General features: G+C 33.8%; 2 protein-coding genes across 11 annotated transcripts in view; both read left to right on the top strand.

Annotated features, from left to right (window-relative positions):
- Positions 1-16,659, top strand: part of LOC107645585 (uncharacterized) — a 34,076-nt gene extending 17,417 nt beyond the window's left edge. Inside the window, exons 1-13 of one of the 10 annotated variants that reach the window (XM_088491359.1) lie at positions 4,701-5,108; positions 5,411-5,483; positions 5,580-5,663; positions 6,023-6,199; positions 6,709-6,819; positions 6,931-7,217; positions 7,306-7,476; positions 8,872-9,015; positions 9,114-9,960; positions 10,037-10,154; positions 11,534-11,566; positions 16,194-16,318; positions 16,423-16,659. In XM_088491359.1, coding sequence (XP_088347485.1) covers positions 5,453-5,483; positions 5,580-5,663; positions 6,023-6,199; positions 6,709-6,819; positions 6,931-7,073 — 546 coding nt within the window. In that variant the 5' untranslated portion in view covers positions 4,701-5,108; positions 5,411-5,452 and the 3' untranslated portion in view covers positions 7,074-7,217; positions 7,306-7,476; positions 8,872-9,015; ... (3 more) ...; positions 16,194-16,318; positions 16,423-16,659. Of the gene's footprint in view, positions 1-4,700; positions 5,109-5,410; positions 5,484-5,579; positions 5,664-6,022; positions 6,200-6,708; positions 6,820-6,930; positions 7,221-7,305; positions 7,477-8,871; positions 9,016-9,113; positions 9,961-10,036; positions 10,155-11,533; positions 12,165-14,675; positions 14,858-16,193; positions 16,319-16,422 lie in introns of those variants that run through there. The other 9 variants (XM_088491365.1, XM_088491361.1, XM_088491362.1 and 6 more) reach the window with 9 other exon arrangements.
- Positions 183-3,364, top strand: LOC110270253 (uncharacterized). Its single transcript, XM_088490358.1, has 4 exons — positions 183-1,430; positions 1,748-2,339; positions 2,423-2,862; positions 3,020-3,364. The coding sequence occupies exons 1-4, from the start codon at positions 183-185 to the stop codon at positions 3,362-3,364; spliced, it is 2,625 nt and encodes an 874-aa protein (XP_088346484.1).
- Positions 16,660-21,898: the final 5,239 nt, after the last annotated feature.

Below are 21,898 nucleotides of genomic sequence, written 5' to 3'. Positions count from 1 at the left end.
GCCCGGAAGAATTTGATGATGCAGTTGATGTGGACAGTATCATGCGGGAGCTTCAGTCATCACCATCGACAGCAGGGGATGGGAATGGTAGTGGGGAGGACGAGTTGTATGAACCTCCTCCGAATGGCACTGAAACTGGTTCTGATGATGACTCCTGTAGTTGTGATGAGGAGAATGATCTTATGAAGAAAAGAAGCACTGTGAAAGGAAAGGAGAAAGTGATGCCAAAAAAGACTGCAGAGTCAAGTGGGAACAAGAGAGGTGCTGGGAGAAAGACTGCAGCTGTGCCTAGTGGCAAAGGTACCATGCCAGCTGCCAAGCCCAAAGGAGCTGGGCCTAGTGCGAGGCCCAAAAGAACCAGGCCTACAGCCAAGCCCAAAGGAAGTGTTCCTCATCACAAGCCCAAAAAAACTGGTGCTGCTGTGCATGCTGAAGAAGATGTTCCATCTGTGCAGCCCAATGACAGGCCTCCAATAGGGCTCTATGTGAATGAGGAGGAATCAGATGATGATGACCCGGTTTATGAGTATGCATCTGAGGACCTTCACACACCAGTGTCATCAGAGGATGAGGGAGACAAGCATGAATTTCCAGTGTTTAATGAAGACTATGGATTTGGAGAGGGGAGGTTTGAGGTGGGTACTAAGTTTGCAACCATAGATGGCTTCAAAGAGGTTGTGAAAGATATGTTCATAGCTGAGGGGAGAGAATTGTTGTGGATAAAGAATGATAAGGAAAGGGTGAGAGTTGCATGCAGAGGTGAAAACTGTCCATGGCTGGCACATCTATCTTACAACAAGACACTGCTATGCTTCCAGGTTAAGACTTACAAGTCTGAGCACACATGTGCAAGAGATCTGGGTAGTAATGCTGCTGATCAACACTGGATCAGTAAGAAGGTGGAAAAGCGAATGGGAAGTCAACCTCATATGACAACTAATGAGGCAACTGATTTTCTCAGAGAAGAGTTTAACTTAGTTGTGCATCCGAAGATGGTATATAGGGCAGTAAAGGAAGCCAAGGAAAGGCTAGTGGGAAACGAAAAAGAACAATATGGAAAGCTCAGGGAGTATGGGATGGAGATTCTCAAGAGTAATCCTGGGTCAACAGCAAGAATTGATGTGAAGCCTATCCCTCAGTCCCTTCCTGTTTTTGACAAGATATATATCTGCTTCGAGGGCTGTAAGCAAGGCTTCAAGAGTGGATGTAGGCCTTTCATCCATCTAGACGGGGCCTTTCTTAAGACATACCATGGAGGCCAGTTACTATCAGCAGTGGCACAGGATGCTAACAATCAGTTCTATGTTGTGGCATTTGCTGTTGCAAGATCTGAGACAAAGGAATCATGGAAATGGTTCCTTACACTACTTCAGGAAGACCTGGGTGATGCCTCCCAATTCGGTTGGAACTTTATGTCCGACCAGCAAAAGGTAACAATCTTACTCTCCTTTATGTGTTTAGTTGTTGGTGTTGATAGAATTAGCCTATAACCTGCTTAGTTGTTGTTGTTGATAGAATTAGCCTATAATCTGCTTAGTTGCTGATGTTTAGGGTAATAGCCTATAATCTGTTTATATCTTGTTGTATATTGAATTAGCATATAACATGTCTAGATGTTGGTGTTTATTGAGTTAACCTATTTGCTGTTTATTTTTTGGTGTTTATTGACTTAGCTTATAATGTGCTTAGTTGTATAGTTTGTTAGGTTAGCCTATAATGCTATTTAATTGTTGGTGGAAATGAGTAGGGCCTGCTGCCAGCCTTAAAAGAGGTAATGCCAAGGGCACATCATAGAAACTGTGTCATGCATATATGGAAGAACTTTATTAATAGGTTCAAAGACATGCACATTAGAGACATTGTGTGGGAGTGTGCTAGGTGTACAACTGAACCAGAATTCAAGGAGAAAATGGATAGGCTGAAGGGGGTTAACAATGCGGCATGGGAATATTTGATGAAGTTTGAACCTACCACCTGGGTTAAAGCCTATTTTAGTCATGGACCCAAGGTGGATAACCTGACTAATAATATGTGTGAAGTGTTCAATGCAAAGGTAGTAAAATATAGAGTAAAACCAGTTTTGACAATGTGTGAGGAGATTAGGTGCTACTTAATGAGAAGGATGACTAAGCACATTAGATTGTTAGAACACCATAGGGGTAAGTTAGCACCAGTTCAAGAGAAAAGGTTGCAGATGAAGATAAAACCAAGCAGTAGGTGGATAGCTGAGTGGGTGGGGGACAATGAAAGAAAAAGGTTTGAGGTAACCAGAAAGAAGACGAAAGTGGACGTGGATCTAATCAAGCACACCTGTTCATGCAACACCTGGCAATTGACTGGTAAAGAGTTTAAGCCTAACTAATATGTTTTCCTCGTATGTAAAATTATGCTGGTTTACATGTAACTTTTGCTGCTTATGCAGGCATGCCATGCATACATGCTATTGCTGCTATCAGAAAGAGGCATGACCAGGTTGAGGATTACGTGCATCCGTGGTTGTGTATGGAGTCCATTCACAAGACGTATGCACATTGCATCAAGCCCGTTCCTAGTGAAGAATTCTGGACCACAACTGAGCAGTTGAGGCCTGCCCCGCCACCTATCAAACGGCCTATTGGGCGGCCAAAGGTGCACAACCGCAACAAGGACCCTGCTGAGGCTCATATGCAAGGAGAAAAGCTGAAAAGAAGCTTCCAGGTTACATGTAGCAAGTGCAACGAGAAAGGGCATAATTATAAAACTTGTAAAGGAGCTCCAAGTAACCCGAACTGGAAACCAAAGAAGAAGAAACCCAAGAAGACAGTTGACAACTCACAAACTCTGGTGCTGCTTCCCCTTTCACAATCAGCCCCTCCACCAGAGGTAAGCCGGCACCCGAAAATGCTTTAGACCTCAGTTGGTTAAGCACTAATCAGCCCCTCCATTTTATGCTTCTTATTATTAGTCAGTAATACATAATTGATACTGCTTAAGCACTAATTACTCCATTTGGTTACATTGTTGTGTCTTTCTTACATAGGATCAAAATCAATCACAGGGTGAAACATTGGGTGAACCTCGTGCTGGGGAGGCAGCTGGGTCTGCACCAGTTCCTGCACCATTTATGGCCCAACCTTCAGCTCCAGCACAGACTCCATTCAGACCTCCATCCCAGGTGCCAAGAATGGACCAACCAGACTCCAATGCTGCTGCACATACTTTCAGACCCAAGCAACCAATTGTTCGACCACCAACAAGTGCAAATCCACCAACAAATCCAACACCACACACAAAAAAAACTCCAACCAGCAGGGGACCCTCGAAGGAGACCATGAAAGCAGCTACCAGTGCCACAAAGAGAATTCTCAAATCTCAGAAGAAGTGAACAAAGCAGCATGATTTCTGTGTTTTGTTTTTGGCTAGTTATTAGCATGACATTAGACAATGCTTATTAGCAAAGTAATCTTGGCAAACTTGTTTACATGCCAACCAGAAATTATGATATTTTGGAGTTAACTCGTGCTGTTTAGCTATGTTTTGGATTAAATCAGATACAATGTCATTCTAACGTTTTGCTTTAAATCTATCCAGAATTACTATCTTGTTTAATGCCTTGAATAATGTCTAAATGTTTTAAATTATATGCATGCAGCAACAAGAAATTCCAAAAAAACATACATACAGCAACCACAACAAATTCCATGTACATCAATCATTTTTACATCAATTCCATGTACATCAACCATTTTTACATCAACCATTACAACCAATTCCATGAACATCAATCATTTTTACACCCTAAACATACATATAGCAACAACAACAACTACTAAACCAATCACAATTATATGCCACAAACTCAATTTTTTTGGCTTTCCATAGACAACAGCTTCCTCTCCAACTCTTCTACTTTTTTCTCAATATCCTTATTTCGGAGCAGCTGTTCTTCAATGGCTACTCTATCAGCTTCATCCACCGCACCCAAGGCTTCAAACTCGACGGCCCTAATTTTTTTCAAATGTTCATCCAGCCAGATAAAGTATCGGCAATACGGTTCTTTAGCCTGGAACAAAATTTCAGTGAATCACCCATTAACACCCAGCACACTATAATCCAACTACTGTAAAAATTGCTCACTTACCTTGAACAGTGGACACCCAAGAAACACTCTATTAGGGTTACTGGTCGTTCTTGACTTGTACATAATGGCGTAGACGCCACAGTAGCACTTGGGCGCAATCCCAACTCGCTCACATCCTCCTGGCACAGCCCATGAAGATCCCCCTCCAGGTCTTGTGCATGCAGAGCTCCCTTCACTCATCATGGACGATCGCAGCATCAACACCCATGTCTTCCTCAAAGGTTTTCGATCAAATAGGGCTCAGGGAAGGGGACGACGTCGTTTTGTGGCTCAGGGATCGATCTGTCCTTCGATTTTTAGTACCCCCTCCAGCTCAGCAACTTAAACGGACAGGTCACACTCCCCCCAGCCACACAGCCTTCTCTGGTGACGTTTTTCAACCCAAATCGACGGAGGGGTTCAATTGTCCCAGATTTTACAAGGTGAGGGACTTAAAAGTATTTTCAAATCTTAAGAGACAAAAATGTCCAATTTTAAAAAGGTCAGGGACCGATATGTCTTTTACTCTTATTTTTATTTTTATGTTGGTTATGGTGTACTGATATAAAATCAGGACATGGATTTGTTGTTGGAAATGAAGGGTACAAGCAAGACAGTGACATTCAGAAAGCTAAGCTTTCAAGGGAGGCATTGAGCCATTGACACAGCTCTTCAAAGCACACTTAGGGAATTTTTTTACCCTTTCCCCACAAAGCACACTGATCAGATCGCGCCCTCACCTTCGATTCACCATCAGAGAAACCCTTCGTGCCCTCGCCTCTCACCTTCGCCACTCACCTTCCCCACTCACCGTCGCCACTCACGTCGCTCCTTCCCCACTCAGCACTCACCACTCACGACTTCCCCACTCACCGTCAGCTTCCTGCATTGATCGTCAGCTGCGCCCTCCTGCATTGATCGTTAGCTGCGCCCTCACCATCGTCGTATCTGCCCTCAGCTCATCCTCTCAGCGCTCAGCTCGTCTCTCTGCGCCCACATCATTGAGAAGGTATCTATAGATTTCTGTATGGTTCTGAAATTTGGGTGGTTAGGGTTCCAATTTTAGGGTTTTTAATTTGGGGGTTTTTTATCTGGTTTATATGCAATTGTGAATTGTGATTTGATGAACTACCCATGTATTGTTGATGAACATGCATGCTATTTATTTATTTCCATCCGCGTCTACTCGTTCTTCTTGCCTCTTCTGGTTCCATTTTCTCCTTTGAATCTGCCGCTGCTTGTGCAATCTGATGATGAACATTTTTTTTTAATGGTTGAGTATATTGCTAAATTTATTGCTTTAATCACTAGGTGCTATGTTAAGGAAGAAACAAAATTTTTCTGCAACCCAGCATGTTTAAGGAGAGTCGCAAGCTTCTGCTAGGTCCATACGTCTTTGTTGTATGCTATAATTGCTAGTGCTTCCTCTAATGAACTTGTATTCTATAGTTGGAAAATAATTAATGTTTTTCATATGTAGGGCTATGTTCACTCTGCAGGAGCGACTGTTGTTCATCAATTCTGCCATCTTGGCTCTTTCTCTTTTCTTGGTGGTGGTTATGTGGTACGTCTTACTTTGAATCTCTTTGTTTTGAATTTTTCTGTTTGTAACAAAAAAGATATGATTGTTATGATATCATGTAAGGATAGTATACAACACTTAAGCCAATTAGAAAAAATGTTTATGAAGGCTGTGATTAGTAAGTATTGTATGAGGAATCTGGTTGTTCTTGATTTTGGAATTCAATAGAGCATTATTGGTCATCGGGATGATTAATAGAAAGTTGATTAAACTGGGTCTAATGTGTTATTGATATTGAATTTTCCTTGTATAACTTGTTAAAGCAAATACTGTTACCATGCCAAGTGATTTAACATTACTCAGGTGTGGAACTACAATGTCATGTTCTTATATAAATGCAGGTTTCGCAAGATGTTCCAAAGTACACAATGGTAGCCGGAGAAAGAGCGGAGCTTCGGGGTCTAAATTTAGTGGGCCTGACTCGACGTGGATTCAGCACTGCAGAGGTTATACTAACAAAAATTTTAAAATTACTCGTCTTCGATGTCATCGGTGCGAGCTCGTGGAGGGAGAGAGGGGTACAAAAATGTTCAATTTCCATGTCTTAGTTTTTTTTTTGTTCTTGTTTTAATGTTTCACATTTTTCTTAAGCCATTAATTTGTTATATGTTTTGTTTGCTTTTCTCAATGACCATAAACTTGTGTACAAGGCTGGATCTACTTTCTATGTTGGTTGTTATTGTTGTTTTTTCTTCTTCTATTTGTACTGAGATGTTGATTAGCACAAACCCTTGTTGGTTCTTTGTGAAAGGCCTCCTATGAGATTAGAAAACTTGGCCCCCTTTCTTTTTTCAGCTGAGTTAATGTTAGAAACCATTGAAAAAATAGGGAGTAGATTAGGTAATTAGGAGCAAGAAAATAAGCTGTTGCATTTGGTTTTCCAATATGTGAAATTGTAGTTCAAATTCTATCTATGTTTGAAATAATATCAATGGTGGTATCTAGTGGATGTGGATTAAGTTGAGTAGTGTAATTTTCCCCCATTCATTGCATATATTGAACGTCTTTCTTTTATGTTGGGGTTTAGAATCAGAAGAATTGCAATCAGATGAAAATAAAGCTTCTACAGAGAGAAAAAAAAATAAAAGAAGACTCAAAATACCTTCCCAGATTATGGCCTTGGAGAAATTTTATAACGGTACGAGTTCCTTTAATTTTGTTTGTTTTTAATTGTCTGTGAATGTTAATGCATCTTTCTATTGACTAATTTAGTGATTTTTGAGGAATTGCTTTTTACCTTTGTTTCCAGAGCACAAATATCCCACGGAGGAAATGAAACAAGATCTTGCTGAGGAGTTAGGGTTGACTGAGAAGCAAATTTCTGGATGGTTTTGCCACATAAGGTTAAAAGATAAACAGTTGTTGAAAGATGAAGCGATTGGTAATGGATGACAAGATCGTTCAAGTGATGTCATCTAGGATCGTGGTAGTGGACGGCAAGATTCATGCGGAAGCAGCAAACATGGTGATTACCGTTATGTGGATCCGAAAGAAGTAGAAAGTCATGATAAATGCTTTGCTTGCTTTTCTGAAAGGGTTGTGAGTTTGTTAAATGCTTTGCTTGCTTTTCTGAGACTGGATTATAATTCATAGCTTGATATATTTTATAAATCTATTTTATTAGGCAATAGACTTTGATCCAAACTCCTTGCGAAATATTCTACCTAAAGCAGTCTCATCATTGGAATGGGCAATCTCAAAGGGAAAAGGAAGAGTTTATGTGCATTGTACTGCTGGACTTGGGAGAGCACCAGGGGTGACAATAGCTTATTTGTTCTGATTTTATGACATGAATGTGAGTTCTAAACTTCCACCTATCTTTGATTCAAGAAATGATTATCAAATTTGATATTGTTAAGTGTAATGTTATGGTTGCACTAATTTTCTTGTTAGATATGAGGTTTAGCTCATGTTATGGAAAAACAGTATTTTTAATCTATATGACAGATTAGTTCACAGTTTTTTAAGAAGTCTTAATTATCAAGAAAAGAATGTGTTATCTTTCTTGTGACAGCTAATTGCCTTGTGTTATCTTTCATGAATGCATTGCTAATTGCTAATTGCTTTGAACCTTGCTTGATTTTCTGCCGCCGCCATTCTTTATGAATGCATTGCCAATTATTGATTGCTATAAACCTTGCTTTATTTTTTATAGCCGTCATTCTCTATTTCCAAACTTTCTCTGCATCACTATTGCTTCTGCAATAACAGAAACTCTGTTCAGGTGCTTCTCTATGTTCTTATTTTGTGTTTTGACATAAAACTTATTATGGAACTTTATGAGTGTAAAAGCATTAAAAAAAGTCAAGTATATTTGTTATGAAGATTTTGGTGAAAATTATGTTTTGTAATGATTGTTTGACAATTGATACTTATAGTAAATTTAATAAAATTGTTCACTAAGTTGTGATTAGTTAGCCCAAGTTTATATATTGAATTGTTAATTCTTGATAATTTGCATTTTTGATTGGCTAGTTTTGAACTCTGAGAATATATTCTTAAGGAATTAATTAATTTTAACTTCTAAGTTCTAAATTTTTATTCGAATGAAGATAGTGTTATGTGTTATTTTTTAATTTTGGTTTTCATTGTTTATATTTGCAGGGGTACAAAATTAATGCCAACATGCTAGACTTTATATTGACTGAAATATGCTAGAAGAGTCAAGAATTATAAATTTGATATGATACAATTTTATGTTAGAAAAAAGTTATGTTTAGTTGAATTTGTAGAAATTATTTTATTGTAAAAGAATATTAATGACATGTAAGATATTTTAATTATCTATATTATTATATATCATATAAATGTTGGGTTAGTGGGATTAGAAAATTAATTGATATATCAATTATTTAATTAAATATTTTAAAATCAACTTTTTATTTTTGTAACTAAGAATAAAAAATGTTACAAAAGTAAGTAGTATTTTGTAACAAAATATTATGACACACAAATCTAAATTGTTACGAAAAATATTTTAAAGGTAAAAAAGTGTTACCACTTTCGTAGCAAATTTTGGTTTTTGTATTAAAAAAATTTGTTACAAAATATTACTTTGAATTGTAACAATTCCCTTTTTGTAACGGGACATACTGCAACGACCCTCTTTTTTTGTTACAAAATTCTTTTGTTTCAAAATTTCGATTTTTTGTAACAATTTTTTTTGTACAAATATTGCTTTTTCTTGTAGTGGCCGCGCAGCTGCAGTGACACCTACAACATCTATGAAGAGGAAGAAAGGGTTTCTTCGATTACTCAAAACGCCGGTATATGCCGAGCGGAATCAAGAGCTGGTCCAGTCGAAGCCCGATGGCTGGCGATAGAAGCCCTGAAGGTGAAGGTTATCATCATGTTTTCTAGGATTTATTAGATTATGTTTCAAATAAATGTTAATTTACTGTTATTTATACTGCGATCTGTTGGTATATGAAGGTGTTTAAAAGATCAATTGAGAATCCATGCTAGATTCTGATATGAGATTGCAACATAGTTCTACTGGAGTCAGAAAGTTTGCAAGAAAGTTAAGTTAAATAATTTTTTTTCTTGCTTTTTCTTTATAAATTATGTTTAATTTGTTCTTTTTTGTGGTTTTAAAATACTTATTTGTTATTCGAGATAATGTATATTTTAATATTTTAAATTGATAATCTTTTTATTATTACTCTAATCACTGTTAGTATTTCTTACCCTTATTTCAAATCTATCAAATTAAGTGTAAGATTTGGGAAGTGCAGGAAGAAAAAAGAAAATATTTGTGTTTTTAGCAAGTGCCATGATTTGATAGGATCTTTAGGGTGGGTTTGGAATTGTATATTGGTATATGTAGTTTTTTAAAAGCAAGATATTTGTATTTCAATATTGATATTTGTATTTTTTCTGTTGATTTCCTTTGGCTAAGGCACGTTTATATATTTCCAGTGTTGTTTTAGTGTTGCAAAGCAATGAATTAGCTCTTTTTATATATAGTATATGTACGTGTGCATTGGACTAGCTACCTTAGTTCTTCTTGCAATTATCACACTTTAGAAATAACTACCCCATGCATGTTATAAATGGATTTTTAAAATAAATTTTGTCTAACTCTTATTCTTCTAACTGTTATTTTTTTATTATTATGAACACATCAAAATCACTTTGTCAAGGGTGCTTCTTCATCTTTTTTGCAAATGAATACTGCTGATGGGTTTGGTGCCTATTTTCTGGAGAAACTCATTCCATCAAAGTTGAGGAGCTCCTCTTCAAGGATCAGTCATAGTACCAAGAAGCCTTGGTTTTTGAGGTTCAGCATCTTCCTCTCAAATTGTTCTTTTAATTTTTTTTTCACAAGCAATTACGTAAGCTTTGTTTGTTTGCAGTCCGCGGCACAAAGTGCTGGTGTTTGACGGGGTTGTTCAGTTGACCAAGAAGGATGAATGTGCTTAGCACGAGATGATTGCTCATCTTCCCCTTTGTTCAGTTGAGTCCCCCAAAAATGTGAGTCAATTTGATATAATGAATTTTATGGTTGATCCTATTCAAGATATTTCTTTTTTTACTGAATCATTCCCTAAGTATGCCTTCAATTGTTCAGATAACCTTTTATCCTTTTTTCCCGTTTATTACTATTACTATTGAAAGTTGTTCATATTTGTTAATTGTGATCTGTTAGAATATGGAGTTTATATATCATGATCATGTATTCTAGTGTTTCTTTGTTTTTTGTTTCAAATGATTGTGGGTTTTCTTTTCTTTTTTCTTTTGGTGATTGTCTGTTAATCAGACTATTTGTTTGTGAGAAAGTGCTGAAAATTTTGAACTAATTAACAACTAAGCAATTCAGATTGTAGTTTTATATCCTCTTTTTTGGAGTATTATTTTTGCTCACTGAAAATATAGCTCAAAGTAAACAAAATTTCGTGAGAGTTTGCTTTGATTGATTTTTGGCATGGTGGTGTTACCTATCTTGATTTGATTGATGATGCTAAATTAGATTTTGATCTTTGAATTATTGATGCCCGATTTCTTCTTGGGTATTTAACTAAATAAATAATTAGCGTTGTTGTTCTACCTTTTTTTTCCCGCCATTTGGTTCGCACTGGAACTCTTAACTTTTATTTTTTTTAACTCTTAAATGATTCATTTTTATGCATTTATTTTTAAAAAACTTCTGTAGTAAAAAGTGAAAAATTCTATAAAGATCAATGCAATGCACTTTCTTTCTATTGAATCTGTAACCACCAAATATCTCTTCTTTGCCTTTTCATCTTCTCCTTTCATATCATTTACTTTTTTATTATTTTATTCGTCATTATTAATACTAAATGCCAATTAACAAGTTCGGGTCGTCTTTTGCCACAGTAATTGACTAATCCTTGGCATGTTTGTGCATTTACTAAATGCCATTTTTTTAGTGTTCTCATTTTAGGGACCAAAAAAAAAAGAAAAATAAAAAATAAACATGATCTTTTGGCATATCTAGATTTTTTTGCTCTAAGATAACTTTATTAAGATATTATTGTAGCTTTTCTGCACTTTATCCACTTGGATGTGTTTATAAATAGATTCAGTTCCCCTTGGTTTAATCACAGCTGTCTCAGTTCTTTCTACTTTCTTGGTGTTGTTAGTTTACAAAGTTTGTTAGTGTTTTGGCAATTGTTAGTTTACCAATTCTCTTTGTCCCTTAACTTAGAGGAGAACATACATAATAAAAATGAAAACATATTATTCTTTCAAATAAAAAAATAACGACCTTGAATTTCAGTTGCTTAATAATTTTTTTTCATAAACAATGACGTAATCTTTTATTATTTCATTCGTTATTATCATTATAAACTTTTTTTCTTTGGTTTGTATTTTTGTATGTTAATTGGTAGGTGAAAAACGTTAATGCATTGCTGGAGGTTGAGGTGAGTTTTATTATTTCTCAGTTTTTTATTTTTCCCAAAAGTTGATTCTGCGTAGGTGGGAGCAAATTTCTAATTTTGGACTTCTGCGTCTCTTTGATTTTTATTTTATTATTTGATAAATAAAATCTTGTGACAGTTTGCTTTGATTGAATTTTTGGCATGGTGGTGTTTTTTATTTTACTTTTATTTATGATGCTAAATTAGCTTTTCATCTTTGAATTATTGATGCCCTATTTCTTCTTGGGTATTTAACTAAATAAATAATTCGCGTTGGTGTTCTGCCTTTTTTTTTTCACCATTTGCTTCATACTGGAACTATTATTTTTCTAACTCTTAAATGATATATTAGTCATTTAATTTTAAAAAAGCTTCTGTGGTTTTAGGTGAAAATTTCTATAAGATTCAATCCGATGCACTTTTTCTCTATTGAATCTGTAACCATCAAGGATCTCATCTTTGCCTTTTCATCTACTTCTTTCATATCACTTGCTTTTTTATTCTTTCTTTCGTTATTATTATGATTTTTTTTTTATTTTTGGTTTGTTTTTCGAATATTAGTTGGTAGATGGAAAACATCAAGGCATTGATGGAGGTTGAGGTGTGTGTCATTATTTCCCAGTTTTTAGTTTTTCCCAAAATTTGATTATGCTTAGGTGGGAACAAGTTTTAAATTTAGGAATCATGCGTCTATCTGAGAATTTTATTTTATTAATTGATAAACAAAATCTCGTAAAATTTGCTGTTATTGATTTTTGGCATGGTGTTATTAGTTATTTTATTTTCATTTATGATTTTACATTAGCTTTTATTTTTTTTGATGCCCTATTTCTTCTTGGGTATTTAACTAAATAAATAAATAGTATTGCTATTTTTTTTCATCATTTACTTTGCACTGGAGCTCTGAACTCTTATTTTTCAAACTCTTAAATGATACAGTTTTATGCATTTAATTTTAAAAAGGTTCTGTGGTAAAAAGTGGAAAATGTTATAAAAATCAATCCTACATTTTTTTTCTGTAAGATTATTTAATTTCTGTAAGAAATATTCTATCGAAAATTATAGGGTGAAATTTCAGCTGCTGGCTTCGTTAATTTATATTTTGAAAAATCTTCATTTGTTTTGTTACTATTCTTTATTTTGTTCTTTTTCTGTTTCTCTGATTTTTTGGTTTTTATCTTCTTTAGTATTTATTTTATGAATACATATTTTGTTTCTCTGTTTTCTGAAATAATATTAGTATTATTCTACGGTGCTAGAATTGTACTTAAATTATTCACATTTTTCTCTTTCAGAAATTTTTGCACCCAAACGAATTGAGAGCATGTGCCTTTTTGACTCTTTTTTTTTCATTGTGTTGTTACTTGTTAGTAACTAGACTTCATTTGGATAATAAGCACTGCTGTTGTGAATGTGATAACTGACACTGGAATCAAATTTTTTAATACATGAATTTTGTGTCTCTGAGAGTTTTATTTTATTATTTGATAAACGAAATTTTGTGAGAGTTTGCTTTGATTGAATTTTTGGCATTGTGGCATTATTTATTTTATTTTCATTTATGATGCTAGATTAGCTTTTAATCTTTGAATTATTGATGCCCTATTTCTTCTTGGGTATTTAATTAAATAAATATTTAGCGTTGTTGTTCTGTTTTTTTTTTTTTTTTTAACCATTTGCTTTGCACGGGAGAACTCTTAACTCTTATTTTTCTAACTCTTAAATGATACATTTTTATGCATTTAATTTCTAAGCTTCTATGATAAAAAGAGAAAAATTGTATAAAATTCAATCCAATGCACTTTCTCTCTCTAAGTTTCTTTAATTTCTATAACAAATAATCTCTCTAAATTTATACTGTGCAATTTCAAGTGCTGGTTTCTTTAATTTGTATTTTGAAAAGTCGTCACGCGTTCTGTAACTATTCTTTAATTTGTTCTTCTTCTGTTTCTCTCATTTTTATTATTTTTATCTTCTTGGTTATTTATTTTAGAAATACATATTCTCTTTTTCTCTTTTTTGAAATAAAATTAGTGAGAAGCTTATCCTTATTTGTATTATTATACACCACTTGAATTGAACTTGGATTATTTAGATTTTGTTATTTATTTTTTGTAATTTGTGGTACAATTTATTTTTTGTAGTTTGCTCTTAGATAATTTTATTAAGATATTATTGTAGTTTTTCTGCACTTTATCCACTTGGATGTGTTTTTAAATAGATTCAGATCTCCTTGGTTTAATTACAGCTGTCTCAGTTTTTTCTGCTTTCTTGGTGCTGTAAGTTTACAAAGTTTGTTAGTGTTTTGGCAATGGTTAGTTTACCAATTCTCTTTGTCCCTTAACTTAGAGGAGAACATACATTTTAAAAATGAAAACATATTATTCTTTCAAATAAAAAAATAACGCCTAATAATGGAGGTTGAGGTGAGTGTCATTATTTTTCAGTTTTTAGTTTTTCCCAAAATTTGTTTCTGTTTAGGTAGGAACAAGTTTTAAATTTAAGAATCATGCATCTATCTGGAAATTTTAATTTATTAATTGATAAACAAAATCTCGTGAGTTTTTGCTGTTGTTGATTTTTATTATGGTGTTGTTAGTTATTTTATTTTTATTTATGATTCTAAATTAGCTTTTAATTTTTTTTTTATTGATGCCCGATTTCTTCTTGGATATTTAACTAAAATAAATAGTATTGCTATTTTCTTTCACCATTTGCTTCACACTGGAACTGATCTCTTATTTTTGAAACTCTTAAATGATAGTTTTATGCATTTAAATTTAAAAAGGTTCTATGGTAAAAAGTAAAAAATTCTATAAAAATCAATCCAATACATTTTTTTTCTTTGTAAAATTATTTTATTTCTATAAGAAATACAACAACAACAAAAAAGTCTTGTCCCACTAGGAGGAGTCGGCTATAAGAAATTTCAGCTATTGACTTTATTAATTTGTATTTTGAAAAGTCGTGATGTGTTTTGTTATTATTCTTTATTTTGTTCTTTTTCTGTTTCTTTTTTTTTGAAATAAGATTAGTAAGTAGTTTATCCCTTTTTAGTATTATTCTACCATGTTAGAATTGTACTTGAATTATTCACATTTTTCTTTTTCAGAATTTTTGCACCCAATCGAATTGAGAGCTACATTTACCTTTGTGCCTTTTTGACTCTTTTTTTCCTTGTGTTGTTAGTAACTAGAGTGCATTTGTATAATAAGCACGTTTTGAATTTGATAACCGACATTGGAAGCAAATTTTTTAATATAGAAATTGTCTCTCTGAGAGTTTTATTTTGTATCTCTATATCTCTATATTCAACAATTCGTAACTGATCTTTTGTTTACTTTGTCTTTTAGATGGATTTCTTAGATACATGTTGGCCAAATTAGTTAATGTAGCCTAAGTGGCAAAATAGTATATTCTTTTTGTTTTAACTCTTTATATCGGCACTTTCTTTTAATTTTACTAGGGCTTTGCGGAGAATGTTTGATCCATGAAATGTTTATTCATGTCTAAATTGAGTGTAGAGATTTTGGCTTTATTTTTCATGTCCCACTTCATATTGCTCTCAGTTCAAGATTGAATTTTTAATCTAAATATATATAGCATCATATCTCATTTTTTGTGATTTGTGATAGTGTGATATTATTGATATTTTAATTTTCTTTGTCCTATATTAGCAAATTCAAAATTTATCTTATAAAATATCCTTATGAAGGCAATACGTTTATACCTCATGTGTATTTTATGTTTGGTTGATTATTTCACTTCAATTTATCCGAAACTAATGATCAAAAACTTATAAAATCAGTTGTTAATCACGACAATTATATTTTTCACTTTTCACATTTGTTTAAGATTTTGTAGTTTTTTAAATTGAATTAATTAGTTTTTGAAACACATGATTAGATATATGTTAAATATTAAGTTGGTATGGCTAAAAAAATAATCTTAATAGTTAATTAGTAAAAAAAATTTCAATAGTTACTTTTATTTTTATATTACAATAAATGTATCTTTTTTTAAAATTTAGTTAAAATTTGTTCTAAAAGTTGTCTAAAAATTAATGTTAAAATACTTGAAAGCATAGGTATTTTTTTGGTTATAATCTTGAGGAGAACATGACATATGAAAACAATCTAAATGCGCGATTGATATTTTAGTTTTTTTTTACAATATAAGTCTTCAAATCAACTACGTCATTGGCTCTAAGCCATGCTTCGTTTTAGGAAAATTATTCAAACTACAATGTTTTGGTCAGTGTTGAATTTTATTGTATCTTTTGTTGAAAATGATATAATTAAAATATTGTTTATATTTTTTTAGTCAATACATATTACACGTAATTTTTAACAAAATAATAATAGAATCATTTTTAGGAGCATAATCAAATAGAGAAATTTAACAAATAGAAAATTTTCAGCCGTGGCACCGGTCTTCTGCTAGTACAACATATACAATAAACAGGACAAGATGTAAAGGCGATTTATCTATGTACTTGTATAGGTCTTTGTGTAGTCCTTGCGAAGGACTACTGAAAATGTCCAGGCATACTATATTACATAACAATACTTAAGTAGTGAGTTGTATTATTAGTTTGTTGTATTGTATGACATATAATGTTGTCGTGTAGGTGTTATCGGCAGAAATAGAGAAATTAGAGGTAACGAGGTATTGTTGAGAGATGGCAAGTGCCACTCATTTGATTCGATCATATTCTGCACTGACTTCAATACATCAACACAAAAGTGGCTCAAGGTACAGGACAGATTACATAATGCCTACACTACTTCACTTATTAAACATATCTAAACTTTATATATCAATCGTGACATGGTTATATATACGAACTACTTATACAGGGGGGGGGGTGATGATCTTCTGAATGAGAATGGTTTAGCCAAGGCAAGTAATTTTTCAAATTACTGGAAGGGTAAGAACAATTTGTACTGTGTTGGGCTTGCACATAGAGGATTCTTTGGAGCTAGCAATGATGCTCAAAATGTAGCTAATGATATTGCCTCACTTCTCAATTAACTTTCTTGGCTTGTATGGTTACTTTGTAGAATAATTTAGAATAAAAAAATTTAATTTGATTAAAATTAATTAAATATATTATGAAAAGAAAAGAAAAAAGTATGAAAAAGATGACTATTATTTTCATTCATTGTCATTGTAAAATTTACAAAATACAATTCAATGAGAATTAATTGGAAGAATAAAACTAGTCAAATATGAAACTACAAGACTATAAGTAATAACACTAAATAAAATAAAAATAGCTGAAAAACATCTTCCTCCAATCGTACTATATGAATAATCTCCAAAACCTACTGTTGTCATGGAAATTATAGTTAAATAAAAACTATCAAACCAATTTATATCCTCTAAAAAATGGGTTATAATTGTTCCCATAATAATGACTACCATGACAATACCAATGGCTATCCTAACTTTTATTTTATGGACTATCTTATCCTCAACTACCCAACCATTTGGTATGTATTGTGGAAAATTTGTAATGATGTATGTTTCTAGTTTTTCAAGAAAGTATTTTATGAAACTTTCAAGAATGTTAGAAACAAACGGGCAACAGAGAGCTAAAAATATAATTCCTATTTTAGTCAATACAGAAACAGGGATAATATCCCCAAATCCTACCGTACTTAGAGTAACTGATATAAAATAGAGTGCATCTACCAATTTTTGTGTAAAATTACCCTTAAACCTCCCATGCATATAAATTATAATTCCAATAAAAAAATAAAATAAAAAACATACTAAAACTAACATAAAAAATGAGGTAGTAGGATGTCCCTGCAATAAAAAAAAAATTAAATTATAATTTTTTTATAATAAATAAATTAAAATTATATAAAAAATAACATTAAAGAGCCATATATTAATTATATCTAAACAGATATTTTTAAATTATATATTTATTAATTTTTTTGTTTTAAATAATTATTTTTTAATAAAATAATTAAAAAAATAGAATTAATTTCTTTAATTATTCTAAATATTTTTTTAATATTTTTTTCTAAATTTAAATAAAAAAATATAATTAAGAATATTTTTTTTATGGCCAATTTAAACATTTTATTCAATCTATGATATAAGTTTTGTATCAGAAGCTTAACGTTTAGCACACACCTGTAAAAAAGTTGGTTGATTTTCAGCAACATCTTCATGAGAAAGTAAAGGTATAGCAATTTCATCATCTTCACCTCCACTTACAGTTTCAGATGCACCTATGGGCTGCCTAGTGGTAGCGATGATGGGGGTGGTGTAGGTGTTGGTGGGTGGTGGTGGTAGTGTGGTAATGGTGGGGGCGGTGAGGGTGCGGTGTGGGGGTGGGGGGGTGGAGGTGGGAGTGGTACGGGTGCCCTGGGTTGCGAGGGTGGCGGTGAGGGTGCGGGCTGGCGGTGGGGGTGGGGTGGGCGAGTGGGTGAAGGTAGGGGGGGAGTTGCTGGGTTTGGCGGTGGGGGTTGGAGACTGGGGATGGGGGGTGGCGGTGAGGGTGGGGGGAGACTGGGAAGGGGTGGAGCTGGGGCTGTGACTGGCGGTGTGGGTTGGGGTGGGGCTGGTGGGGGACTGGGAAGTGGCGGTGAGGGTTGTGGGGGTGGCGGTGACGGTGGGGGGAGAGTGGGAAGGGGTGGAGCTGGGGCTGTGACTGGCGGTGTGGGTTGGGGTGGGGCTGGTGGGGGACAGGGAAGTGGCGGTGACGGTGACGGTTGCGGGGGTGGCGGTGACGGTGGGGGGAGAGTGGGAAGGGGTGGAGCTGGGGCTGTGACTGGCGGTGTGGGTTGGGGTGGGGCTGGTGGGGGACAGGGAAGTGGCGGTGACGGTGACGGTTGCGGGGGTGGCGGTGACGGTGGGGGGAGAGTGGGAAGGGGTGGAGCTGGGGCTGTGACTGGCGGTGTGGGTTGGGGTGGGGCTGGTGGGGGACTGGGAAGTGGCGGTGACGGTGACGGTTGCGGGGGTGGCGGTGACGGTGGGGGGAGAGTGGGAAGGGGTGGAGCTGGGGCTGTGACTGACGGTGTGGGTTGGGGTGGGGCTGGTGGGGGATTGGGAAGTGGCGGTGGCGGTGACGGTTGCGGGGGTGGCGGTGACGGTGGGGGGAGAGTGGGAAGGGGTGGAGCTGGGGCTGTGACTGGCGGTGTGGGTTGGGGTGGGGCTGGTGGGGGACTGGGAAGTGGCGGTGGAGGTGACGGTTGCGGGGGTGGCGGTGACGGTGGGAGGAGAGTGGGAAGGGGTGGAGCTGGGGCTGTGACTGGCGGTGTGGGTTGGGGTGGGGCTGGTGGGGGACTGGGAAGTGGCGGTGGCGGTGACGGTTGCGGGGGTGGCGGTGACGGTGGGGGGAGAGTGGGAAGGGGTGGAGCTGGGGCTGTGACTGGCGGTGTGGGTTGGGGTGGGGCTGGTGGGGGACTGGGAAGTGGCGGTGACGGTTGCGGGGGTGGCGGTGACGGTGGGGGGAGAGTGGGAAGGGGTGGAGCTGGGGCTGTGACTGGCGGCGTGGGTTGGGGTGGGGCTGGTGGGGGTGGGGGACTGGGGATGGAGGGTGGCGGTGAGGGTGGCGGTGGCTGACGGTGGGGGTGGGGGTTGGTCCTCTCCAACATAAGCCTACAAGTGGAAAAAGTCAATTTTTTTTTTTAGGTGAACATAGTCAATCAATAGGCTTTGTTTTTGTTGGGCTTTTTAATTAACCATACATGCACACAAAGTCAATCTCTTTTCTTCAATAATTATATAATGGGCCTTGTTAATAGGAACAAAAATTTTGTACATACACATATGTAACCAAATATAACTGTGTATATAACCAATCATCATTTTTTTTCCAGGTTAACAAAGTTAATCATCTACGGAACCTCTTTTTGTTGGGCTGTTTAATGGAACAAAAATTTTACACATACACACATACATGTACATATATATAACCAAATATAATAGTATATATTAATTTAAAATATGTCATTTAATATATCAAAATATAATGATTAATCCAATTTGATTGAAAAAAAATTATTACTATTTTTTCTACTGTTTACATTATGAAAATATTAAATAATAATTTTAATAATATTTATACAAGACCAATAATAGTATATTGAATTTATTTTCTTTAGGACAATATTAAAAATATTTACTTTTTTTGTTAAAATAATAGTAATTTTTTACAAAATTAAATTTTTTGTATCTCATTTGAATTTAAAATAATATATTTAACTTTCATTTTTTTATTATTTTTAATTAAAAGAAGCCATTTTTTTAGAAAAACAAATAAGTGGAATAATAAAATTATTGTACTTTTTTAAGACACAAAAAAAATTGATCATTGTATTTTTTTTTTAGTTAAAATAAATAGTTAAACAACAAATAAAGCACTAAAATATACCTATAGAAACTACATTTTAAAATTTAAAATGGAAGTAATACTCATATATAAGTATGAAATTACAAATAAGTGAAGAAAAGAAAACTTAATGAAAAGAAAACTTAATAAAAAGAAAACGTACATCTTGATGATGAGCCATGAGGAGACAATGGTGTTTTGTGTATTCAATATCAGTAGAGAAGAATCATATGATGAGCCTTGAAGAGACAATGGTGTTTTGTGTATTCAATATCAGTAGAGAAGTGTATTCAATATCAGTAGAGAAGAATCACAGTGACAAAGGAACAGTGAAAAAGAAAAAAATAAACACAGTGGAGAAGGAAGGTCTCTTAGACACAATGAAAAACATATAGAGAAGATCACCATTTTATAAGATAATTTTTGGCAATACATTGTACGAAGGGGTGAGTGTGATTATGACCTAGTGTTAGGGATAGTGGTGGTGTGTGCATTGTTGAAAGAGGTAATCAAAGAAATTCGTACCATGGTAAGGACGTACGAATGCATGCTTTTTGTTTTCTCTTTTTCCAAAGTTGATAACAATTCCATTATGAACCAAATGTTTGATATATATAAGTTTATAACAAAAAAATAGTATAGCAAATTCCTGCGTGTAAGTAGTCAGAATACGTATTTGTTGGATAGTTTTGTAAAATATTTGAGTAATTTTATTAAAATAATTCAATATTTCATAAATATTAAATTAGTTTATGTCTTTTATAGTTAAAATTATTAGTAATAAAATATTTTATAATAAAATTATACTTTATCAAACACATATTATACATTAGTCTTGTGATTTCTAACAAAACTAACTATCACTGGTTTTGGACATTTATTTCACTTTCAGATGTCTTTTTAGTGGATTTTTTTGTTTTTCTTGTTTGTGATTTCAGATATTATTTAAATGTTAGTGTGAGTTAAAAATTGATATTTTAGTAAAGATTTTTATTTTAACCCCATTCAAAAAATTATGCATAATATATAATAATGTTAAATTAAATCATTAAGTATAATTTTAAAAGATAAATAATACTACTATTTCTATTTTTGATAATGTCATTTTGTATATAATTTATATTGTATGTTTGCATGAATTTATAAAAAAAAAAAGAGCGACAATATTAAAATAGAAATGATCATATTCATTCTTTAATTATAACATATAATCAAATATTTATATATTATATTATTTTAGAAAAAGAAAAGAACAAAATCAATTAAAAAAAAATAAACAATTTTTAATATGCTATTGAAACAATAGTTCATCGTTAATTACTATTGAAATAATAGTTTTTTAAATAATTTGGACAAAATAAAAGTTTAATAGCTAATTTAATTACTAAGTTATTCTTTAAACTAAGCTCATCATTTTATTTTTTAATAAATTTTAATTACTAAGTTATTCTTTAAATTTTATTTTGTTAGAAAAATTATTCTTATATTAAATAACTAAAAGTTGTGAAGTATATTTTTATCGAGTAGTGTAGTTTTAAATACTCTTAATTAGTGAAATTATATTCTTTTCTAAAAAAATATATAATTATAAAATAAAATAATTAAATTTGCATAAATTTATGAAATTAGCATGCAAAATTCTTATAATTTTAGCTTACTGCTACTAGTTTAAATTACATAAATACAATGAAAAATATTGGATAAACATATATATTGTACGTTATAATTCTTTATTAATTGTTCTTTTATTATAACGTAGCATATACTTATGCTATGTATTAGACTATTAGTATTACCGATGATAACTATTGGTCTATTGTATTCTTAAAAGAAAAAAAGAAAATAATATTTATTTAATTTAATAATATTCGTGATGATAAGTTTGAATAATATTAAATATATACTTAATAAATTGTTAATTTAAGTGTAAAGAAAGAAATGTAATTTAAAATAATTAAGCAACATTTTATTAACTAAGGTGT

Source organism: Arachis ipaensis, chromosome B6 (genome assembly GCF_059453495.1).
Source record: "Arachis ipaensis isolate K30076 ecotype BB chromosome B6, ASM5945349v1, whole genome shotgun sequence".
Lineage (NCBI taxonomy): Eukaryota > Viridiplantae > Streptophyta > Magnoliopsida > Fabales > Fabaceae > Arachis > Arachis ipaensis.
Note: the sequence above shows the minus strand (reverse complement) of the source record. Positions and strands in the feature narration are given on the sequence as shown.

Bases quoted from the DNA above. Each gene is read 5' to 3' on its own strand.
- LOC110270253 (XM_088490358.1), top strand. From the start codon at position 183: ATGAAGAAAAGAAGCACTGTGAAAGGAAAGGAGAAAGTGATGCCAAAA. The intron at 2,340-2,422 runs GTAAAGAGTTTA...CTGCTTATGCAG, and splicing joins CAACACCTGGCAATTGACTG to GCATGCCATGCATACATGCT. The intron at 2,863-3,019 runs GTAAGCCGGCAC...TTTCTTACATAG, and splicing joins AATCAGCCCCTCCACCAGAG to GATCAAAATCAATCACAGGG.